Raw genomic sequence first — 23,698 nt, forward strand, 5'->3', positions numbered from 1 at the left:
GCAGGCTCCGGACGCGCAGGCTCAGCGGCCATGGCTCACGGGCCCAGCCGCTCCGCGGCATGCGGGATCTTCCCGGACCGGGGCACGAACCTGTGTCCCCTGCATCGGCAGGCGGACTCCCAGCCACTGCGCCACCGGGGAAGCCCTCAGGTTAGATTTTTTGACTGCTGTTTCTTCATCAGCTGCCTTATCAGCACCATTATGAGTAATGGTTCTGGATGCGTTAACCTGATTCTACATCAAGGTGATTAAGGTCAAATTATAGGATGGGCACCTGCTAGTGCTTTATATGCCTCACCTGAGTGACACTTGGCTTAAGGAGCCTGTGGTCACACATTTATCAGTAGACAACCTAGATCAAAGCCCAGGTCCGTCTGCAGGACCCAAGGGGCTTACCTTCAGTGGTACATGCCCTGGTTAAGGGTCTCCTCTAACTCTAAGCTTCCTCTTTTCTAGCCTCTAAGCACTTATAAGGAAGATGGGGAGTAATGGGAAGCAGACACAAAGAAGTTTACTACTCCTGAGAATCCCTTGATGCAATTTCCTTTTCCTTATTCAAAGGACACGAGGATCCTCAATTCCAATTTTCTTTGTCCTCCCTTACACAGTTTATTAGCCAGAGAGGCCATTTTTATAACCAATAACAAAAACGCATCTTTCTTACAGAACCCACAGACATGACAAGCACCAAGGCCTTTATCTTCTTTTTTGGCCTCTGTGTGCCCGGACACCCTTACTATTTAGGAAGATGCTTCTAAGGGGAGGTCTTGGTGGGAGGCAGGACTCTCCTCCCACATTAGTAGGCAAGGAGCCCAGAATGTCCCGGAATGGCAGAAAGACTGTCTCTTCTATGCGGAAGGGAAATTGCTGGTTGCCTTAGGGCAACAGGGCCAAATTCCCCTATTTTGGCCAATCTGTCACCATGGCCCCAGACTTTTAAGTCTGGACAAATGCTCAGTGGTGAGAGGTGGCTGAGGCATCCTGGAGGGTTTAGCATCCATGCCGCCAAAAACACTTCCATCTTTGACGTACACTGACAGAGTAGAAATATTTATTTTTTATCTTAGAAATCTGGTCCCACAAAGGGGCCAACACTTTTTTTCAGTTCATCATCTGGACCCTTCAAAAACAGAAATGTTTCAATTAAGAGGTAACGTATGTCGATAAAAGCAATTTTAGAGGTGTGCTCAGATAAAATTATTTCTTATAAAATTATTTCTTATAAACCAGGCAACCCTGGACTTCCAGTTGCTTCAGAACTCTTTCTGTCATGTAGTCCCTGAAGGAGAAAAAAAAGTGAGAGGCTGTCTGCAGACAAGGCCCTTCAGAAACCACCCAGGAGAAAACCCAAGTCCGCCAGGAACTGCACCATGAGCCCAGAGAGCTGCCAGCGAACGGGAAGGCCAAAGCCCCACCTACGTGAGAACAGCCGCCACTTTCCAGCCCAAACACTGTCGCACCTGGTTTCCAGCGCCTGCCCGGCCTGGCAAACACGGAAACCAGGCCCCATAGCCGAGATGAACACTACCTCCTGGGGCTCGGAGCAGCTCCTGCGACTGACAGAGGGGAATGCTTTCAGAGGCCCCTGCGGGGGCAGCCTACAGGAGCAAAGCCTTTTGCAAAGACAGTGAGCTAGTGCAGATCAGCATGTTAGCAAAGCAAGACCAAAAAAATCTTAAAAGTCTGGTTAATACTCTTGATTTCCCTCCTGATTATCTGTTCAAGCTGCAGCCTATAAACCTGCTAGAAATCAGGAAGGAATCCCTCCTCTTAAGGCACCTGACTGGAATGGCTACAGCCAAAGGGAGTGAGGAAAGCCCCCCTCCAGACAGTGATCACGTGACACCTGTAACCCCCCGAGAAGGGCTGACCTGAATCCAGGCAGCACACTCGACCCCTTCCTTTCGCTTCAGGGGCTTGTGTTTAATACGAGTCTTCGCGATGGAAGAAGTCTCAGAGTCTCTCTCACGTCAGGAGGACAGACAGGGATAGGGATCCTGGAACTCTTCTCCTGTGTTCTGGCTGCACACTCGAATCCCAGGAAACAGTGTGACATGGTGCCAATTTACTGCCTAACATGCCCAGTCTGTCAGGAGAGTTCAGGCAAGGAAGAGGAGAGGAGAGAGTCATGCTCCAAACAAAGGCTGGCCAGGGAGTGCTTCATCCTCCTTCCTTCCGCCCAGATGAGGCAGCTCCTTTCCAGAAGTTGTATGAGGAAAAAGAGTTGCGCTCAGGTCAGAACTGGACCCAGCCTGTGCCTGGCTGAGTCTGGCTGGAGGTTGACCTGGAAAGGTTAGATAGGGAGGGGAGGGAGATTTCAGATATCTGAAAATACAAAGCAGATAAAATGTGACTTCTTTCTGGGCAGAAAGAGCTCCAAAAGGCCAGTCCCCAAATGTTCTAGAACAGGGGTCAGCAAACTACAGCCCAGGACTAGACCAAATCTAGTCCTCTGCCTGTTTTAGTAGGTAAAGCTCCATTTGTACAGAGCCATGCTCATTCATTTATATACTGTCTGTGACTGCTTTTAAGCTACAAGAACAGTGCTGAGTAGCTGGAACAGAGACCACATGGTCTGCATAGTCTAAACTATTTGCTTCCTGGTCCTTTATAGAAAATGTGTGCTGACTCCTGTCCTAGAGCTTGTCCACGTAAACAACTGTGTGACTAGTATTTAGCATCTCTTCACCCTGACGCCAAATAAAGGCTTGAAATTTTAAGGAAGCAGAAAAGGCAAGAGACCCTGCCTCAGAGGTCCCATGACAGTGGGCCAAGGCCAGAACCCAGGTTAACTCTCAGCCCAGTATCCTCCGGTAGCTGCAGGGGAGGAGGGGAAGACGGAGGTATTGGTGACAAGCCAAAGCACTTGGTGAGGTGGTTTAAAGACCGGAAAGAGTTGCAGAAGGTGGCTCCAGGCCACCCAGCAGTGGACACCAGCAAAAAGCCTTCCCGGAGAGAAACATGCCTCCCAAAGTGGGCACTCTGGGGCTCTGTCCTCTGGCTGGCCAGAAAATGTCTGAATCAGAGCTGTTGCTCCCAGGTTTTTGAGAGAAACAGCCTTGGCCCCAGTCCCCCACAGAGAACGTGACCCGCCTCACCCTGTGGATTTGGTAAAGTCTCCCCAGATGTCGGCGGTGGCAGCAGCGGCAGGCTTGGGCTGCGGCCAGGACACAGTGGCACCTCCTATTGATGTCCCCAAGTCCGAAGGGAAGGGAGAGAAGAGAAGGAGACAGAGGAGTCAGAGACCTCCCCTCCTGGTTGTCTCAGTGACCCCGAAATCAGACTCAAGATTCCAGGTGGCTGAGAAAGACATACACAGAGAGACGTGCTTTGGGGCAACAAAACACCTAGAAGCAGCCACATTTCCACTGTCTTCTTACGAGCCCTTGAGGGGCTCCTGGAGACAGAGCAGAAGGGGAAGGGTACCAGCAAGGGCGAGTCACACACCATCACCTGCACCTGAGGCTGACCTCGTTTCAACCGTTTATGTTGGAAATCTGTTTAAAAATTTACTATCTCCTGCCCTGACCTCTTGGATGGAGAATGCCCAAAACCACAAGGTCGTCTTCATATAAAGTCCTCAGTCCAGAGTCTGCATCAACAAGCTGAGACAATTCTGTGCCAGACAAGTACCAAGTCCTAGGAGCCAAACTGGTTAGGAGCTGGGGAGAGCCTTCCAGAAGTAACAAAGAAGTGGGCATCTGTGGGTATCTTTTTTTTTTTAAAGCGTGTGTGTGTGTGTGTGTGTGTGTGTGTGTGTGTGTGTGTGCAGTATTTTGGGGAGCTGAGGGCTGCACTGTAGGCTTTTGGCTTGTGGACCTCTCCCACTATTATACTTGATCCTTCAACTTCTCTTGTTATATTGCCAGTTTATACTTTTTACTGAATATGTGAACTAGTTTCTACCATTTTACTTTGTATTTTCTGTTTACCTCGCTTAATTTCTTTTCTAATTTTCCTACTTTTCATAAGAATGATAAAGTTTAATTTATTCCTTTCGACTTTTTTTTTTAATCCCTGGGCTGTTCTGGAAGCTAGAGATAGCATTATCAGTCTTTCCATATCTACTGCTTAGAATGCCTAGAGTTCTACCATTTTTAGTTATACAGCTGTGTGTATCTCTTCACTGGGGTGGGTGGCATGATGGGGCAGCAGTGCCTGCTTTTGTGTCTTTCTGCCACCTCCCCCAGTGCTGCCAGCTGTCCTTTCTGAAGGCCCTGTGCCTGCCACCCTCTGCCTTCCCACCAATTTGCTATGTCTAGGGACTTCCCTGGCGGCCCAGTGGTTAAGACTCCACGTTTCCACTGCAGGGGGCGCAGGTTCGATCCTCATCAGGGAACTAAGATCCTGCATGCCGCGTGGTGTGGCAAAAAAAAAAAAAAAAAAAAAAAAAAATTTTTTTTTTTTTTTTTTGCTATGTCTAATGTGTTCTCGGCTGGGAAACCAGATAAAACTAGGGCCCTCCACAGTTTACAGTTTTGCAGTTCACCAAGTGCTGAACGGACATTATCTCATTTGAACCTCATCACAGTCACTGGAGGAAGATAGGCCAGGACCAGCTGTTTGACTTTATGCAGGTTACTTAAGTCTCAGTTTTCTTATCTCTAAAATAGACAGTAACAGTGACTACTTCATAAGACTGACTGGTCTGAGGATTAAATAAGTTAATATATGTGGAAGGCTTAGAACAGGCCCAGCAAACAGTGATGATAATGATGACAACATCACTAAAATGAGAGCTAACATTCAGTGAGTGCTTACAATGTTCCAGGCGTTGTTCTGAGTGCTGTACGTGGATTGGCTCACTGATCCGCACAAGAAACCTGTACTGTAGGGATCATTACTACCCCCACCCTACAGATAAGAAAACTGAGGAACAAAGTAGTAGGCAATTTCTGAATTTGAACTCAGCCAGTCTGATTCTGGAACATAGAGTAAGTGCTCAAAAAATGATAGCTATTCACAACTCTCATCACCTGACACCATTTTGTTCGTAAACATGCCAACTGCCTGTCTTACACATTAAAACATAAGGCCTTGAGAGCAGGGACTTGGGCTGTACCTGTAGTATCAAAAGGGCCTCAAACACTACCTGGCACATAGCAGGAAGTCCATACTGGCCATTAAAAATGCACCAGCAACGGAGGGACGGCCTAGGACAGTGGCTCTCAGACTTAGTGAGCACACGAATAACGTTGAGTATGCAGAGTCCCGCCCCTGTCCCTGGTGATGCCAAGGCAAGTGGTCCTCTGACCTCACTCTGAATAACGGCTAGGGTCCAGGCAGGGGTGCTCCCTGACTGTTACTCCTGCCACTCTCCTAGATTAAGGTATTCCCCACAGGGCTGAGGTTTGAAGCCTGACCTCCAGACAGGGGAACCAATGTCCACGTCCCTTAAAAGGGAAAGAAAGCAGGCTTCTTGTCTGGATCCTGCCCCCCATTCCCCCAAGATGCTGGTGAGAGCTGTGTGGAGAAAGTGGGCTGGTGACAGTCACCCAGCCTGGGGAAGGCCAGGAGCATCAAGCCGGGCTGGGCAGGCAGGGCGGGGACGCTGAAGGACTGGGCTGGCATCCCAGCACTGCCAGAGGCTGGCACTAGGCACTAACTTCTGGAATCCCAGGGTCTCCAAAAGGCATTCCCTACCCCCTGGAGCAAGCACCAGTGCAGCCTGCTGGCGGAGCTGCCGCTCAGCTTTCCAGCACCCAACAGCCTCACTGAGGAGCTTGCTTCAAACTAAATCTCCAATTTTATTTCCCACCACTCACCTTGGAATACTTATGCTGCCTTCATCTCCCTAAACACACCCAATGTTTTAAACATTAAAAGTTTAAGCCTTATTCATGCTCTTCTTCTGTCTGGAATGGCAAGTGTCCCCAGCCCCAATCTTCTTCCTTCAAGGTCCAGTTCAGTGCCACCTCTTCCACGAAGCCTCCCCAGATCATGCTGGCTGGTAGTTAGTCTGGTCCCCGTACGTTTGGTCTCTGTGCCCATGACTCCTCTCTCCTATTATACTGAGCTCCCTGTGAGCAGAGACCATGTCTCCATCACTTACTCACCCACTCAGTGAGCAGCGGACTCTGAGAACCAGGAACCCACATGCTGATGATTTCACAGCAACAAATGAGTTGTAGCTCCTGCCCAACAGGGGGGACAGGCGCCCTGAAGGGGTAAGTGGTGGGAGGAGAGGAAGCCCTTACCCAGTGTGGACAGGACCAGCTTCGTGGCACCCACTTTCCAGTTGGTCACACAGGGGTACTAAGTGTGACAAGTGTGAGTGAAGGAGGGAAAGCCATGGGGCCCCAGCTGCCGGAGAGGAAGAAGAACCCAAAGGTGCAGGTTTAGCACCAAGAATAGTCACCCTCGAGCACTGACCTGAACTGGGAGCAACTGCTGGCTGGACGATGGATGCCGCCACAGACAACTGCTCCCCAGCGGAAGGGATCAGGGTGGAGGTTTTCCCCCCTGGGGGAGGGGGGAGCAGGCTCAGCCCTCCTGTGCTGGCGGGCCGGGCTCGGGGAGTCCCAGCTGCTCCTTCCTTCTTCTTCATGTTCTAAAGAGAGAGGAGGAATGCGAATCAGTCAGTTCTGCTGGAGTGCCTCTGCGATCAGAAAACTTCAAGAGGAGGTCCAAGGTGACCCCTGGGCCCCAAACGTCCGTATCACCAAAAGATGGTCAAGAGCCATCCATCCAACACTTCCATTGTTATGGGGTGTATTCAATGCATCACAATTCTAAAGGTATCACAAATGCTTTTAATTTAAAAACTCAGCACCCGACTGCATTAATCATCAGGGAAATGCAAATCAAACTACAATGATATACCATTACACACCCACCAGGACGGCTAAGACGTAGCATATCAAGCACTGACAAGGGTATGGAGCAACCAGAACACTCATATTCTGCTGGTGGAAGTGTAACCAGAGAAAACCACGTTGAAAAACTGAAAGAATCTTTAAAGCTGAACATATGAACTGACACCCCTGCCATTCCACTCCTACATGGACCCAACAGAAATGCATACACATGTGCACCAAAAGACACACATTTGAACATTCACAGCAGCACTACTTGCAATAGCCCCAAACTGGAAACTACCTAAATGTCCACCATCAGTTAAATGGGTAGATACTGGGATACATTCTCATAACGGAGCATGCCACAACGAGAATAAAGCAACTACACAAAACAATATGGATGCTCTCACAAATACTACACTGAGTAAAGGAAAGGAGTCATACACAAAAGGGTATGAAGTGTATGAGTCAATAAAACACTGAAAACAAAACCTAAGGTGTTCAAAGTCAGCATAGTGGCCACTCCATCCTGTGGGAGAGGGCAGGAGAGGGGCTTCCAGAGTGCTGATAATCGTCCACTTCTTGATCTGGGGGCTAGTTTGTAGGGGTAAACCTGGTTTTTAAAAATTCACTGAGTTCTACATTTATAATGTGTGTACTTTCCTGTACACATATTTATACTTCGACAAAACATTTAAAAAAAGAAAAACAAAAACCTGAACACCCAGGTGAACCAGAAACCAGAGCAGCTCAAAGGTGAAGACAACGTGGTTCCCACCTTGTCAGGAGAGCAGCAGCTTAATCACGTGCTGAGACCACAGCCTGAAGGCAAAAGCCCTCAAAGACCTGGGCGTTGAGCCCAGCTGTGCCAGTTATTTCTAGCTCTACGACCCTGGGCAAGACGCTCAAGCTCTCTAAACCTCAATTTCCCCACCTATAAAAGGGGAGGATGTTTAATTCACATGAGAAGTACCTAAAAAAAAAAAAAAAAAAAAAATCACTACCTGGCACACAGCTGATGCTCATTAAATGTTAGTTTCCTCCCAGCAAGACAGAGATTCACATCCCCAACAGTTCACTGGACATGACCTGGATTTTCTCTTAAGGGCCAGCTGGCCAATTTCAAGGGTCCCAAACCATCACCAGCATGAAGCAGAAAAGAGGAGAAAGAGATAGTAAGTAAAGAGGAAGAGCGTTATTTTAGGGTTACAAACTTTCTTCAGAAAACAAATCCAGGGGTCCTTGGTTCCCCCGAATCACTCATCTCCACCCCCATAGCCAGGTAAAGGCCAAGTCTTGGCTGTCCAGCCCAGCTCGACCTTTCCCTCTTCTCAATAGGAGCTAACGGGGGAAAGCCAGATGTAGGGCAGCTCAGGACAAGACACAGGGAGCCAGGACAACACCACCAGCAGAAGCTGCCCGTGACTCCAGTGCCCACCCTTGAGGCTTTCCCACCCAGAGTGCTACCAAATCTTCTTTCCTCAAGGCTCAGACCAAGACACAGCTTGGGATGAGCACACTGACCCCCCCACCCCACCCCGGCCCCCAAAAGTCAGGACAGAAACACCAGCTCTGGCAGCAAGTGACTGATGTTCCTCAAAGCAGAGGCTTGGCACATGCCGTTCCCTCTGCTTGAACCACCCTTTGACTCCTCTTCCCTTGCTTACAGGTCGCTTCTGCCAGGAAGCCTTCCTTGGTTCTCCCTAACTCTGGACTGCATGCTCCTCCTCTAGGAGCTCACGGCACTGAAGACATCCCTAGGTCGAAGAACCATCCCGCCATGTTGTAATCACACCCAGACTCCCCCCATCTCAGCTCAACTCTGAGCTCTATGACAGCAGAGCCCTTTCGTTCACCCCCAGCACAGTACCTGGCACTGGGCAGCTGCTCAATAAACATGTGCTGAACTGTGAGAAAAGAGTGATGGGCTCTGGACTGGGCTTGGTGTGGTGGCCGTGACAGCCAAGTGAGGGTGGGACTCACTGCAATGTTGAGCTTGATGGTCTGGCCTTCCTTGAAACTTAGGTCCAATTTGGGACCTTGATCTGGGTTCTCGGCTTGTTTTGCAAATTCACACTGCTGTTTCACCCACCTGGGGAGAGAACAGGAAGGAAAAGGTGAGGAAGAGGCGAGCTGCCCTGCATTCATGCACTCACTTCGTTCATACCTGCCACCAGTCCAGGACGAGGCTTTTACTGCAGCAATGGGGTAGAAACTGAGAGCAGCTTGGAGTTAGGTGTGAATTTAAATCCTAGTTCTGACGCATAAGCAGCTGCATGCACGTCAGTTTCCTCATCAGCAAAATGGGATGACAACTCTCTATGCCTTAAAGAGCGCTATGGAAATCATGAGGTCACTTTTGTAGAGAGTCCTAACACTGGTCTTTAGGAAATCTGAGAACCTGGCCATCTCCTCCTCAGCAGGTGGCATGAAGACTAAGACAAGTTCTCCACATACCTCCCAGGGGCTTAGAAAGTAGATGGTGAGACAGGACAAGTGCCCAGAAAGTACTGAAAGCAACCAAAAAGGTCTCCTACCCTCCATACAGCATCCCTCTTAGTAGCCACCCAGAGCAGAGAAGAGCTAGAGGGGCCCACGAGAGCAGCTGCACACTCCCCGCAGCCAGAGGTAGAGGCCTGCAGATGGCAGGGGAGGAGTCCTTCCTGACCATTTAGCTTCAGAAAGGACCACCAGGGTGTGTGCTGAGTGGCCTGGGAATCCGAGCACCGCTTATCACAGTATGGAGGGACAGGCCCAGAAAGGCCAAAGGAGCCTGACAAGGACTCTGGCCGCTCAGGGGCCTGATGAGGGAAGAGATGTGACGCCTCAAAGGCTGGGCCAGCTGACCGGGGTGGCAGAGATGCGCCTCGGGTAAAGGAAATGACTTCAAAGCAGAGATGAGGACTGGGAGAGCGCAGAGAAGGTGACCTGCCCCAAAGGAGAAGTGAGTTTTCCTGAGGCTCTGCTGGCAGACATACCACACACAACCACCTGGGTATCCTAACCTGGAAGACCATTCTGTCCGGGGAAAGAGGGAGGAGGCATGAGTATGTGTCTCCTGGAACCACTCACTTGAAATGGTCCTGCAAGGCAACATTGAAGTCAAAGGCATCACCTCGGTCCCCGAAGCCAATTCCAATAAACGCCCGTCGCCCTGGGGGACAACACACGGTCAATCCCACTTCCCAGAGGCAGAGAAAACCCTTCTCAGAGGAGCAAGCGCCAAGTCCCACGCGTACCGTTTCCATCTTCGATGCGGATGACGAAGTACCTGCTGGAATCCATCACGCTCTCCACAGCTGTGCCTGGAAACTGATCCACTGGGGCCTGAGCAAAGAGCTCCCCTGAAAGCATAAGGGAGGGTGAGCCTTGAGCACCCCCCAGACTGTTTCTATCACATGACTGGGGCCTTTTCCTGAGAGGCAGATGGGCAAACCTGACTCTGGGTTTCAAGTCCAATCCACTTTGGCCGAAGGGAAAACAGAGGAATATAACCAAGGAGAGGTTTAAGTCAGAGGTGGCTTCCAGGTCAGATCCAGCTCACGGTTTCAGCATTTTCAATTTCACTGCCAAACACTTCAAAATCAGATTACTTGTAAAATAATCCAGATGTCTGGCTTCTCTTAAAATCAAAAGCTCTAGCAACGCTGGGCCTCCATTTCTACATGAGAACGATGGGCTGGAGCTGCCGGCCACTCATTCCACCTGCCTCAGCCATTCACAGCCACGACCCGCACCCCCAGGGCCCTGGCTCAGGTAGATCACACCTTCAAAAAAGACCTGGTGCCTGAGGCAGGCTTCTAGAGGAGCAGGTGAACCCAGTGGAAAGCGGGGAGGGTTTTTGCACTCACCGAAGAATCTGAAGCCAGTGGATTTAATCTAATCTCAGGCCAAAAGAGTGACTGCTTTTAAAAGGAGCTCTTGTGAAATGCATCCCCTTATTAACTACGGCTCTCCAGGGTGCAGCGCAGCACACACCGTCTGTGAACATTTACGACTGGCATCATTTTTGCATGTGCTGATCTCAGTTGATGTTTTAAGTATTTAACCAATAGTTTCCACTAAATCCTACGGTTCAGAGGTGACTGTGCAATTAAGGCTGAACTGAATCCAAATCGGTGGCCTGAGTTTGTAGCTTCTTGTTAATTTCTCTGCTCTCTCTAGTTTGGTACCTGGGGACTGGGATTCACCTGGATGCCTTCAGCCTAGAGCAGTGGTTCTCCACCATGGCTGATTTGTCCCTCCCTTCCACCAAGGGACATCTGGCAATATGCGGTGACATTTTTGTTTGCCACAAATTGGGGGGTGCTACTGGTATCAAGTAGGTAGAGGCCAGGGATGGTGCTAAATATCTTAAATGTGACTTAGACCACAACACTCAGCTGGCCCCAAATGTCACTAGTGCTGAGGCTGAGACACTCTGGCCTGGAGTGATTGGAAAGTGAGAGACGAACATGACCCAGTGGGCATGAGCTCAAGCTAAGAGCATCCTGGGGTGGGTCCTGCAGGTGAGGCTCAGCTTTGAGCAGTGGCTGGTACACCAGGTGTGTACCTTAAAGTCAGTTCCCAAGGCCCCTAGAGAACAGGTGTTGCCATTCCCTGTGACACCACCTGGGACATCCCAGCAGCTCTGACAGCCAGAGTTCTCTGGCCTAGCCACAGCAGCTATCCCTTCAAACTCCTCTGCCACCAATGCTCAGTCATTGCTCAAAACAAATCAATGCTTTGAGTCACCTTGCAGTTCACAAAGCATTCGAATAAATATGTGCTCACTTTGTATTTCCAACAACCTTGTGAAGTAGGAGCTAATGTGATCCCCATTTCACCAAAAAGGAGGCCAAGGTGCCAAAGGTCACGTGGCTTGCCCAAGGTCCCACAGTTCAGATAAAAGTGATGCAGAGCTGAGAAGAGGCAGCCAGTTTTGCCTATGAATCTTTGCATTTTACTTACAAGGAAAATCTCTACATGTTAGAAAAAATAAATGACCAAATGCCGGGGCATCTGACTGAGCAGGCCTGAGCCCGATTCCGGCTCTGGCTGCGGGGGCTGGCGCTATTCCAGGCCACGCTGCCCTCCACAGCTCACCCAGAGGCCCCGGGGGTGCAGGACTTCAGAGAGATTTCACCAAAGGTGACAACTGCCAGCTGACCCCAGCACAGCTCAGCTTGTCCTCTCACCACAGAAAGAGCTGAGAAGGACAATTTCCAGTTCTTTCAGTTAATGGGTGTGGTAAGTCTGGGAGGTTACAATTTGGTCGATAAGCAAGCCGAATTCCTGATTAAGAACCCGAGCTCAGCAGCAGAGGGCTATGCGTCTTCACGCGGCTTATCTTCCAGGCAAGTTCCGGAGCTTCCTACTTGGGACCAACCTGCAGGTCTTCTCTCCCTGGGCTCCAAAATTAGTATTTTCTTACGGATGCCCAAAAGAACAGGTGCTTGACAGGAAATACTTCATTTTAAACTAAAGGCTAGGGGAATGGAAGCGGCTTGTAAGTATACCCGGGCCTTTGATTTCCAGGACAGGGTCCCACGATCCCTGAGTGGCTTGGCCAGGCCCGGGCTGTCCGTCGCTTCACAAAGTGGGAGGTATGGTACCACGCAGACCTCCCTTGCCTTTACCTGAGGTCCTGTCCTCCAGCTTGATGTAGGCCACCTGCCCTTTCGCAGTGATCCGCAGCCGGCCACTCCATGATGGCTGGTCCAGCTGCCATTCCGCAGCCCTAAAGGGACAAAAACCATTGCACCTCTGCCAGAGGTTCCTGCTCCACTACTCCAATGCTGGGGGTGGGAATGGGAAGGCGTGTGGGCTGCTTGCTCCAGACCAAGGGTTGGCAAACTTTTTGAGAGAAGAGCCATACGATCTCTGTCCCAACTACTCACTCTGCTGCTACAGAGGGAAAGTAGTCATGGTGCATGAGCATGTGGGTGCTTTAATTATTTTAACCAAATGTTTTCTACTGAGCATGGCTGTATTTCAGTGAAACTTTATGGACAATCTGAATTTCATATAATTTTCACATTATGGAATAGTCTTTCATATTTTCCCCAATCACTTAAAAATGTAAAAACCAGGGCTTCCCTGGTGGCGCAGTGGTTGAGTCCGCCTGCCAATGCAGGGGACGCGGGTCCGTGCCCCGGTCCGGGAAGATTCCACATGCCGTGGAGCGGCTGGGACCGTGGGCCATGGCCGCTGGGCCTGTGCGTCCGGAGCCTGTGCTCTGCAGCGGGAGGGGCCACGGCAGTGAGAGGCCCGCGTAATGCAAAAACAAAAACAAAAACAAAACAAAACAAAAAAAAGTAAAAACCATTCTTAGCTTATGAGCCAAACAAAAACACAGTGGGTCGTAGTTGGCCAACCCCAGTTCCAGATTATAGAGACTGTCTCTGAAGTAGGATTCCAGTTTTCTTTCTGTAGAGAAAGCAGCTACCAGGGCCCATGGTTCGTTTATGACACTGCTAGGCTGCAGTGGTCAGAGCAATCATTTGGGACCACTGAGAGCATCTTGAAGGAAAAGGAGAGAGGGGAGCAGTCATCAGCAGAGGAGGAAAGGAGAGCAACAGGACATGTGGGATAAGTGAATGAGTATTCAAGAACTATATTCTCAAAGGTATCCTACAAAGAAATAAACCCAGGAAACCACAGACCTATCACAATGGCCTCTTGGCTCTTTTAAAGTATTAACTTCATATTTTAGTTCTAAGAAGCAGCTCAGTATAAGCCCCCAAAAGCAAAAACCTTGGGTGTTTCCAAGAGGCTTTTCTTGGAAGTCCCTTAGCATATGCCAGGACTTGGAGAGACACCATTAACTGTGGACGCAGTTGTTTTGAAGGCCACACAAATGCAGACTCTCGATCCACAAGTCAGCTGACTCAGTTTCAGTTCCTCTTATTCGGGCAGGAGGCCTTAGACTCAAGATAAGCAGAGTTCTGAGGCTGAAGTGCAGGTGTTGGCAGTTTCCTCTATGCCAACCTAGCCAGCCCTAACACTTGGTAACCTCTGTCTCTTGGGACCAAGAGGGACCAAACTCATCCTACTGAAGGGGAGGGGGGCAGATGATCACCTTTGGTTTGATGGCCCATCTCCAGTTTGACGATAGAAAGCAAAATGTTTTTTTGTTATTATTACTATTGTTGTTTTCATATTATTTTAATATTATGTCATGGATGTAGCAGGTGTTCAATAAAATATTTGTTCACTAGAGAATCAGCTATAAGGGCTTCCCTGGTGGCACAGTGGTTGAGAATCCGCCTGCCAAGGCAAGGGACACGGGTTCGAGCCCTGGTCCGGGAAGATCCCACATGCCGCAGAGCAACTAAGCCCGTGTGCCACAACTACTGAGCCTGCGCTCTAGAGCCCGCGAGCCACAACTACCAAGCCCACGTGCCACAACTACTGAAGCCCGCATGCCTAGAGCCTGTGCTCCGCAACAAGAGAAGTCACTGCAATGACAGGCCCGCTCGCCACAACTAGAGAAAGCCCACGTGCAGCAACGAAGACCCAACGCAGCCAAAAATTAACTATTAAAAAAAATAAAAGAAAATAAAGAAAAATCAGCTATAAGCCCACATTAACACAATTGGAAAGTAACAAGAGGCCAGGTATGTGGACACTCCACCATTCTTGTGGCGCAGGCCAATCCTGTATTTCCAACTAACTTGGACAAACATTGCTTTCAAGAGCGCCCCCCACCCCCCGGTGGCACAAACAGCCATAGGCCAGGTTGTTTTGTGTCAGGTACATCTTATTTTCTTTTAATATTTTTCTTCTTTTGATACATGGTGACAAAATGCAAACATACAAAGAGATATCAAGTCAAAGGAAGTCTCCTTCCAACCCCCATTTTCCTCTGGTGAGCTAGTTTCCTGTGTTCCCTTCTACACACTACGTTTACAAACACGGGTATTTATCTCTCTCAGGTGAACATTTCACCAGCGAAGTACGGATGGACGCTTCCCAACTGCTACAGGCTGTGATAAGGACTGCAGTTCGTGCCAAGGAAGCTGGGCAGGGAGGGGTCCCTGGGCTTTCAACATCAACTTAAAACTCCCCGGGAAGGGCTCTTTTGACCGATTCTGGGCTCCCTTTCTTCCCCTCGGGGATTTCTGCCAGTGACAGAGTGCCTTTCCCGAAGGCTTTTCAAGGATCCCTTCAAGGCCATCGGTTAGCTCTGAAAAATACAGGTCTGTGACACCACCACTCCTGACCACGTTTAGGGTCCCCGGCAGCCCGCTCGGCGCTAGATTCGGCTTTCACGCCTTCCCCGCTGCCGGGAGCCCCATGCGTCAGACTGAGAAAGGCGAAAGCCTGGGTCCCCCTCCCTGCTCTGGCCTCGAACTGGAAGAAACCGCAGCATTACCTCCCCCCCGCCCCCTGCCCCTCGCCCGTCAACTGGCGGGGCCGTGCTCAGCTCCCACAGTGGGCGTGTCAGGGGCGACAGGGAAGGGGTTAGGTGGTGGTTAGCCTGGCCCGGCGGCGGGTGGTCACCTGTAACCACGGTTGGTGGCCCGCGGCGGGATGCGGTAGACGTGGACCTCTGGCTTGACACAGAGAACCGACTCGTACTCGCCTTCCTCCATCTCGACGCCCTGAGCCCGCCTGAGTTCCGGCTCCTTCCCCGCCGCGGGGCGGAAGCCGCGCGACTCTATGACCCATGTCAGGCTAGAGCGGCAGCTCGCGGGCCTCGGCCGCTCATCGCCCACGCGCCCTCTGCTGGAAGCTCTGGCTCAAGACATGCGGCGGACGGACCCAGGAGCCAATTTGACGCGGACTAGGGTTGTCTGGGGGCTCTCTCTTCCACAAGGTCTCGCGGGCCGCAAAGGAAACTTTTTTTTTTTTTTTTTTCGGTACGCGGGCCTCTCACTGCTGTGGCCCCTCCCGCCGCGGAGCACAGGCTCCGGACGCGCAGGCCCAGCGGCCATGGCCCACGGGCCCAGCCGCTCCGCGGCATGTGGGATCCTCCCGGACCGGGGCACGCACCCGCGTCCCCTGCATCGGCAGGCGGACTCTCAACCACTGCGCCACCAGGGAAACCCAAAGGAAACTTTAATACAGATCCCACTGCAATCCATTGTCTGGTTGTGGGTCATCCCCATCGCCTCAACACTGACACCTGGTGTCCAGTTGGCTGAGATTCAAAGCTGTAGCTACCTAGACAGCTCAGCCTGACGCCTCTCTCTCATACAGCCTCTGCTTTTCCTGAATGTCCTGCCATCTCTTGACTCGTAAGCCGCGACTGAGGCTTTTCCTCCTAGAGAAATCCTTACCTGTCCCACCAGTGAAATGCGATGTCCCTACCCTGCCACCCTTATCCTTACCCACTGTGGGCCCAGGGCCGCTGTTGCCTAGACTCAGCAAAAGGTTGTATTCAAAGAAGCAAAGTTTAGTAATACCATAAATAATTTTAAAAGTATCCCAGTCTTAACTTGGATTTCTCACAGAATCTTATAGGAGTTACAATGTCTAACCAGAGACAAACTCTCAAAATCTCTTCTCCTCCTCTACCATTCTCTCATTCATTACACAAATATTTAATTAAGTGCTTACAATGTGCCAGGTCCTTTGTGGGGCACAGCTGATTCCAAATTCACTGATTTACTGAACGCTCCCAAACTTTCTCCACCCCTTTCTTCCCTCTCCTCTCCTCTCTCCCTTCACTCACTCTTTATAAGCTCTTTATTATAGGATTGATCTACCCTCTTAAATTAAAAAAAAATTATTGTGGTAAAATATACATAACATAAACTTTACCATTTTAACCATTTTAAGTGTACAATTCAGTGAAATGAACTACATTCACCACTATCTATTTCTAGAACTTTTCATCATCCCAGACCCTATACCCATTAAGCAATAACACCCCATTTCCTGCTACACACCCCCCGCCCCTGGTAATCTCTATTCTACTTTCTGTATATGAATGTACCTATTCCAGGGACCTCATATAAGTGAAATCATACAGAATTTGTCTCTGTGTCTGCTTATTTCACTTAGTATAATGTTTTCAAGGTTCATCCATGTCATAGCCTGTATCAGAATTTCATTCCTTTTAATGGCTAAATGATATTCCATTGTATGGTGTAAAAAAATTAATAAACAGAAACCGCAATTAAATAGGAGACCAGAATGGGGCGCTCTTACACCCTGGGATGATAGTGGAGCCCAACAGGAAGGAGAAAGACTCTTCTTTCCTGGCAAGAATTCAGCCAATGAAAAGCCATGAACTCTTCGTTTACTGTATCCTTCTTTTTTCCAACTTCCTTTCCCTCTCTATAAGAGTTCTGCTTCCCTTGCCCTGAGGGAACTTGCACATGGCTGGCCATTATTGCAGACTCTGAGTTGCAATTCTCTGCTGATCTCATATAAACCAATCTTTGCTGGAGAAATTCTGGCGGTCTATTTATTTCAGGTCAACAATGGATACACCACAGTTTATCCATTCATCTGCTGATGGACATTTGGGTTGTTTCCACCTTTTGGCTACTGTGAATAATGCTGCTGTGAATTACTGGTGAATAATACCTGTTCAAGTCCTTGTTATCAATTCTCTTGAGTATATATCTAGAAGTGGACTTGCTGGCCCATATGGTAATTCTATGTGTAGCTTTTTGAGGAACTACCAAACTGTTTTCCACAGCAGCTGCATTTTCCATTTCCACCAGCAAGGGTCCCAGTTTTCCAAATCCTTGCCAATACTTATATTCCATTTCCTTTGATAATAGCCATCCCAGTGGGTATAAAGTTAACCTCTCTTTATGTGAATTGATTTAACTTCTAATTTCAACTTTGCTCCTTACCCTGATTCTGCACAGCAAAGAAGAAATTGAGAAGTGAGATTTCTTCCTCCTAGTTCTTTGTTCCTATCTCATTTTCCTAAAGTCCTGGAGGGGCAGAGACAGAAGTCCCCTTAGAAGCTGGAGGGGAGAGATGTTGAGATGGGAGGGGAGGGCACACTCCCACACTGACAATCTTGGCCCTCACATTCTCATCATTCTGTTTACATGTCTGCTCTCTCACTAGACTGCAAGCTTCTTTTTTTTTTTTTAAGGTTTTTAATTTTATTTTATGTGGACCATTTTAAAAGTCTTTATTGAACTTGTTACAACATTGCTTCTGTTTTATGTTTTGATCTTTTGGCCACGAGGCATGTGGGATCCTAGCTCCCCGACCAGGGATCGAACCTACACCCCCTGCATTGAAAGGCGAAGTCTCAACCACTGGACCGCCAGGGAATTCCCTAGACTGCAAGCTTCTTGGATGCAGGACCCTGTCCCTGCCTTTGTGAACCCCTGTATTCAGCAGCACAGGGTCTGGTACAGAGTAAGTGCTCAGTGAATGAATGGGTAAATGAGTGTGTGTGTGTGTGTGTGTGTGTGTGTGTGTGTTCATTTGGTTACATCCCAAAGCCAAGGGGCAATTTGGGAATGAGGCACTGTGTTTCCTCTTTCACACTGTCTTTGCATCAGTATGTGCTGCACAACAGCAGGGGAAAATAGGGTATCCCAGGAGTAAAGCACCTGGACCCTTTGAGTTGGAGAAACTTTCAGCTGGGAAAGCATCTAGGACCAGCTCTTAAGAGCTAAACTTTGGGATAGCATCCACCATCAGTACCAAGTTCCATCACTTCCTCTCTGGAAGCCAAGCAGTGTGAAGGTGGCCCACGGTGATTTTTTTTTAAATTAATTAATTTATTTATGGCTGCGTTGGGTCTTCGTTGCCGCACACGGGCTTTCTCTAGTTGCGGCGAGTGGGAGCTGCTCTTGGTTGCGGTGCGCGGGCTTCTCATTGCCATGGCTTCTCTTGTTGCGGAGCACCGGCTCTAGGTGCGTGGGCTTCAGTAGTTGTGGCACGTGGGCTCAGTAGTTGTGGCTCGCAGGCTCCAGGGCGCAAGCTCAGTAGTTGTGACGCACGGGCTTAGTTGCTCCATGGCATGTGGGATCTTCCCGGACCAGGGCTCGAATCTGTGTCCCCTGTCTTGGCAGGCAGATTCTTAACCACTGCGTCACCAGGGAAGCCCATGGTGACTGTTTTGGGCCTCCCCATGAAGCTGCCCCTGGTAGGACTCCTGCCTCTCATGAATCTGGAAGGGAATGGTCACTCCGTGCCAGCGGGCAGCCAGGTTTTACAATGTGTTCAGAGCACTTCCCGTTCAGTTCAGTCTAACAAAGATGGGCATTGAACATCGACTATAGGCCAGGTGCCGGGTGATGGGACGACAGAGATGAGGCCCACCCAGCTCCTGCGTTCATGGCGCTAACAGAGAGGAGGAGACAGAGAGAGATGCGGAGTGAAAAGTGCTATGATGGAAGAAACTCACAGTGGGGTGTGGGAGAGAAGAGAAGAGAGACCCCACTCAGCCTGGGGGCAGTCAGGGAAGGCTCTCTGGAAGAGGTTACCTTGACACAATAATCCCTGTGAGGTGAGCAGAGCAAGGATTGTTATCCTCATTGTGTAGTGGAGCCACTGAAACAGTGACCAGGCCAGAGAAACCACACTGTCCTTCCTCTAGCTGCAGGAGGTCAGACAGTCCCTTGCCTTACCCTCAAATCCCAGCCACATGGCTAAACCTGCCTGAAATGCATTTCTAAGGCTCTGCTGCCGAGAATAATTGGGCCTACTGGCTACTCGCAGGTTAAAGACGTTGTTTGCCAAACGAATTCAGTTCAACCCAACAGGCAGAGTATAGGGTCAGACAGAGCCCGTTTCACGTGGCAGGAGGCAACAGCGGTGCAAAATCTTGCTCTGATTCATCCAGGTGCTTTCTGGTAGGTCCAGGGCCAAGGTGGGGGTTTGAGATGAGCAGGTTCCTGGGTGGCTTTGTGAAATGTATATGATAGGTCACTTATCATCTTTCCCTGCTGTATTTTCCTGCCATCATAGATATTTCTAAGCGAAGGGGAAACCTCTTATAAAAGGGCACTCGATAACGAAACAATCTTGAAAACGAAAAAAGTTGGGAGATTCACACGTCCCAATTTCAATACTTACTACAAAGGGACAGTAATCAAGACAGTATAGTACTGGTACAAAGATAGACCATAGATAATGGACTAGAACTGAGAGTAAACCCTTACGTTTATAGCCACTTGACTTTCCATAAGTGTGCCAAGGCAATTTGATTGAGAAAGAATAGTCTTTTCAACAAATGGTGCTGGAATGAGATATCCACATTCCACATGCAAAAGAATGAAGTTGGACTCCTATCTCACACCATGAACAAAAATTCATTCAAAATGGCTATAGACCTAAATGTATGAGCTAAAACTATACAACTCTTAGAAGAAAACATAGAGAAAAATCTTTATGACCTTGGATTTATGTTATAATAAAAAGAATCTAATAGATTCTTAGATATGACACTAAAAGCACAAGCAACAAAAGAGAAAAATAGATAAATGGGACTTTAACAAAATTAAAAGCTTTGTGCTTCAAAGAACAAAAAAGTGAAAGGACAATTCACATAACGTGAGAAAAACTTTACAAATTACATATCTGAAAAGAGACTTGCATCCAGAATATACAAAGAGTTCTTACCATTCAATAATAAAAAGACAAATGACACAATTTATAAATGGACAATGAACCTGAATAGACATTTTTCCAAAGAATATACACAAATAGCCAATAAGCACATGAAAAGATGCCCAACATCATTAGCCATCAGGGAAATGCAAATCAACACCACAATGAGGGGCTTCCCTGGTGGCGCAGTGGTTGCGAGTCCGCCTGCCGATGCAGGGGACGCGGGTTCGTGCCCCGGTCCGGGAAGATCCCACGTGCAGCGGAGCGGCTGGGCCCGTGAGCCATGGCCGCTGAGCCTGCGCGTCCGGAGCCTGTGCTCCGCAACGGGAGAGGCCACAGCAGTGAGAGGCCCGCGTACCGCAAAAACAAAACAAAACAAAACACAATGAGGTATCACTTTATACCCACACCCACTAGAATGACTAGAATAATAATAATTAAAAAAAGACATAGTAAGTGTTGGTGAGGATGTGGAAAAATTGGAACCCTCATACATTGCTGGTGGGAATGTAAAATGATGCAGCCACTTCAGAAAACAGTATGGCAATTACTCAGGGGACTAAACACAGAGTTACCATATAACCCAGCAATTCCATTCCTAGGTATACACCTAAGAGAAATGAAAATATATCTTCACACGAAAATTTGTACACAAATGTTAATAACAGCATTATTCATAATCCAAAAAAGTGGAAACAACCCAAATGTTTATCAACTGATGAATGGATGTACAAAATGGGGAATTCCCTGGTGGCCTAGTGGTTTGGATTCCGGGCTTTCACTGCCATGGCTCGGGTTTAATCCCTGGTTGGGGAACTGAGACCCCGCAAGGTGCACGGTGTGGCCAAAAAAAAAAAAAAAAAAAAACTGTAGTATATTGGCCATAAAAAGAATGAAGGGCTGATACAAGCTACAACACAGATGAACCTTGAAAACATCTGCTAAGTGAAAGCCAGTCACCAAGGACCACATATTGTATGATTCCGTTTAAATGAAATGTCCAGAATAGGCAAGTCTATAGGGACAGAAAGATTAGTGGTTGCCTACGGCTAGGGGTGGGGTGGAAGGACTGAGGTGATGGCTAAGGGGTGTGGGGCTTCTTTTGGGGGTGATGAAAATATTCTAAAATTAGAGTGAGGATTGTCCAATTCTGTGAATATACTAAAAGCCATTGAACTGTACACTTTAAGTGGATGAGTGGTACAATACGTGAATTCGCAAGGTGCAGGGTGTGGCCAAAAAAAAAAAAAAAAAAAAAACTGTAGTATATTGGCCATAAAAAGAATGAAGGGCTGATACAAGCTACAACACAGATGAACCTTGAAAACATCTGCTAAGTGAAAGCCAGTCACCAAGGACCACATATTGTATGATTCCGTTTAAATGAAATGTCCAGAATAGGCAAGTCTATAGGGACAGAAAGATTAGTGGTTGCCTACGGCTAGGGGTGGGGTGGAAGGACTGAGGTGATGGCTAAGGGGTGTGGGGCTTCTTTTGGGGGTGATGAAAATATTCTAAAATTAGAGTGAGGATTGTCCAATTCTGTGAATATACTAAAAGCCATTGAACTGTACACTTTAAGTGGATGAGTGGTACAATACGTGAATTAAATCTCAATGAAGTTGTGAGGAAGAAAATGCCCTGAAAGGGGGACAGAGTCTATATTGGCCACCCACCCCCCTCAATTCTATCCTCAGATCCCATGCCTTTCTGCTAGGGTTGGGGCTTCCCCTTCTCATCTAGATTCTCACAGAGGTTGTAAGCTCCAGATGGGGATGGAGAGGGGGCTGGATCCCCTCTGGAGCCTCTGCCCCCTTAAAACTCCTGCTTGTGGAATACTGGGGCCTGAGAATTCTGAGGTTGAGACTGCGCTTTCTGGGGTGGAGACAATGGGGGGCGTGTTTGAGGGGTCTGGGAGGGGGGCAGATTTCCCCCAGATGGGTCATCTACCCCTGGGGCAGGAAGGCTCAGAGGAAAGGGGAAGGCTTAGGGAGCCCTAATGGGAGAGAAGGGAGGAACTCCAAGGAAAGAGAGAGGGGCTCGGTCACAGCGCTGACCTCTCTGTGCCAGGTGAGAGCCTAGGTCCTTTGGGAGGCTGGAGCTGCACCTGGAGTGGGGGTCACCTGGGAGCGGAGGCTTGTTTGCATTGTGGAGATACAGGCCCAGAGGGTAGGACTGGAGGGTAGTCAAGGTTGGGAGGAAAGGAGAAGGGAGAGGGGATTCGGGTCAGCAGCTGTTAAGGGCACCTCCCCTGTGCCCCTGGTAAACTGTGAGAGCCACCAGACCCCCAGTGTATCCCCAAGGCCTGATGTCACGTGTCTGTTAAACAATTGGTGATTGCGTGGGTGAGTGAGGGAATGAATTAAGCTTCTTTGGAGACAAGATAATATGGGGAGATAAGCAATCTTGGGAGTCACGCAGGCCTGGGTTTGAAGCCGGTTCCTCTGCAGATTTGCTGTGTGGTATTAGACAAGACTGTGGGCTACCCTGAGCCTCAGTTTCCGTATCTTTAAAACAGGGCTGAACCCACTGACCTCAAGGACAGGGTGGTTAGAATACCGTTGGCAAACGTGCCCGGCAAATAGAGGGTTCCTCCATGGATGGTGGCTGGCCTGTCATGATTTAAAGTGGAAGAAGCAACATCAAGATCCTCAAGGTCTCACTGAAGGGGTAGGATTTACCCTTAGAAACCAGTTAACAGTGAAGAGAGGTCTGTGGCATCTCTGTAGAAAGGGTGTTGATGTTGCCTCAAAGGAATTCAGAGGCCGGAGAGAGGGCTAAGACGGTTGGAAGCTTGGAGAAGAGGTGGGAGCTTGAAGGATGGGGTGGGAGGTGCTGGAGAAAGAGAGAGAAGTGGGAGACGAGCAGAGGCTGAGGGGTCTGCAGGTAGGATCGCAGGAGTCTGCCCAGGTTAAAACAGAATGGTTGTGTAGGGTATGGCAGTACAGCCAAATAGCAGGCTGGATAGGAGAAGCAAAAGTAGAGACCCTAGGGCTTCCCTGGTAGCTCAGTGGTTGAGAATCCACCTGCCAACGCAGGGGACACGGGTTTGATCCCTGGTGCGGGAAGATCCCACATGCCACGGAGCAGCTAAGCCTGTGCGCCACAACTACTGAGCCTGTGTGCCACAACTACTGAGCCTGTGCTCTAGAGCCAGCGAGCCACAACTACTGAGCCTGTGAGCCACAACTACTGAGCCCGCGTGCTGCAACTACTGAAGCCCGTGTGCCTAGAGCCCCTGCTCTGCAACAAGACAAGCAACCACAATGAGAAGCCCGCGCACCGCAACGAAAAGTAGCCCCCGCTCACCGCAACTAGAGAAAGCCTGTGCGCAGCAGCAAAGACCCAACACAGCCAAAAATAAATAAATAAATTTATTTAAA

At 49.1% G+C, this 23,698-nt stretch overlaps 1 protein-coding gene across 2 annotated transcripts; it reads right to left on the reverse strand.

Moving 5' to 3' along the window:
- Positions 1-30: 30 nt before the first annotated feature.
- NECAP2 (NECAP endocytosis associated 2) lies at positions 31-15,810 on the reverse strand. Of its 2 annotated transcripts, none has more exons than XM_055083746.1 (8): positions 15,282-15,810; positions 12,416-12,516; positions 10,037-10,141; positions 9,870-9,951; positions 8,781-8,889; positions 6,373-6,550; positions 3,099-3,183; positions 31-1,279 (listed from the first exon to the last, which is right to left on the reverse strand). In XM_055083746.1, exons 1-8 carry the CDS (start codon positions 15,371-15,373, stop codon positions 1,213-1,215), a joined length of 819 nt encoding a protein of 272 aa, XP_054939721.1. In that variant the 5' UTR covers positions 15,374-15,810; the 3' UTR covers positions 31-1,212. The 2 variants fall into 2 exon arrangements, with proteins under 2 accessions (XP_054939721.1, XP_023981373.1); XM_024125605.3 differs by lacking the exon at positions 31-1,279 and adding an exon at positions 1,902-2,284.
- Positions 15,811-23,698: the final 7,888 nt, after the last annotated feature.

Source organism: Physeter macrocephalus, chromosome 3 (genome assembly GCF_002837175.3).
Source record: "Physeter macrocephalus isolate SW-GA chromosome 3, ASM283717v5, whole genome shotgun sequence".
Classification (NCBI taxonomy): Eukaryota; Metazoa; Chordata; class Mammalia; order Artiodactyla; family Physeteridae; genus Physeter; species Physeter macrocephalus.

Bases quoted from the DNA above. Each gene is read 5' to 3' on its own strand.
- NECAP2 (XM_055083746.1), bottom strand. From the start codon at position 15,373: ATGGAGGAAGGCGAGTACGAGTCGGTTCTCTGTGTCAAGCCAGAGGTC. The intron at 9,952-10,036 runs GTACGCGTGGGA...GTTGTCCCCCAG, and splicing joins CCGCATCGAAGATGGAAACG to GGCGACGGGCGTTTATTGGA. The intron at 6,551-8,780 runs GTGAGTCCCACC...CTCTCTCTTTAG, and splicing joins CCATCAAGCTCAACATTGCA to AACATGAAGAAGAAGGAAGG.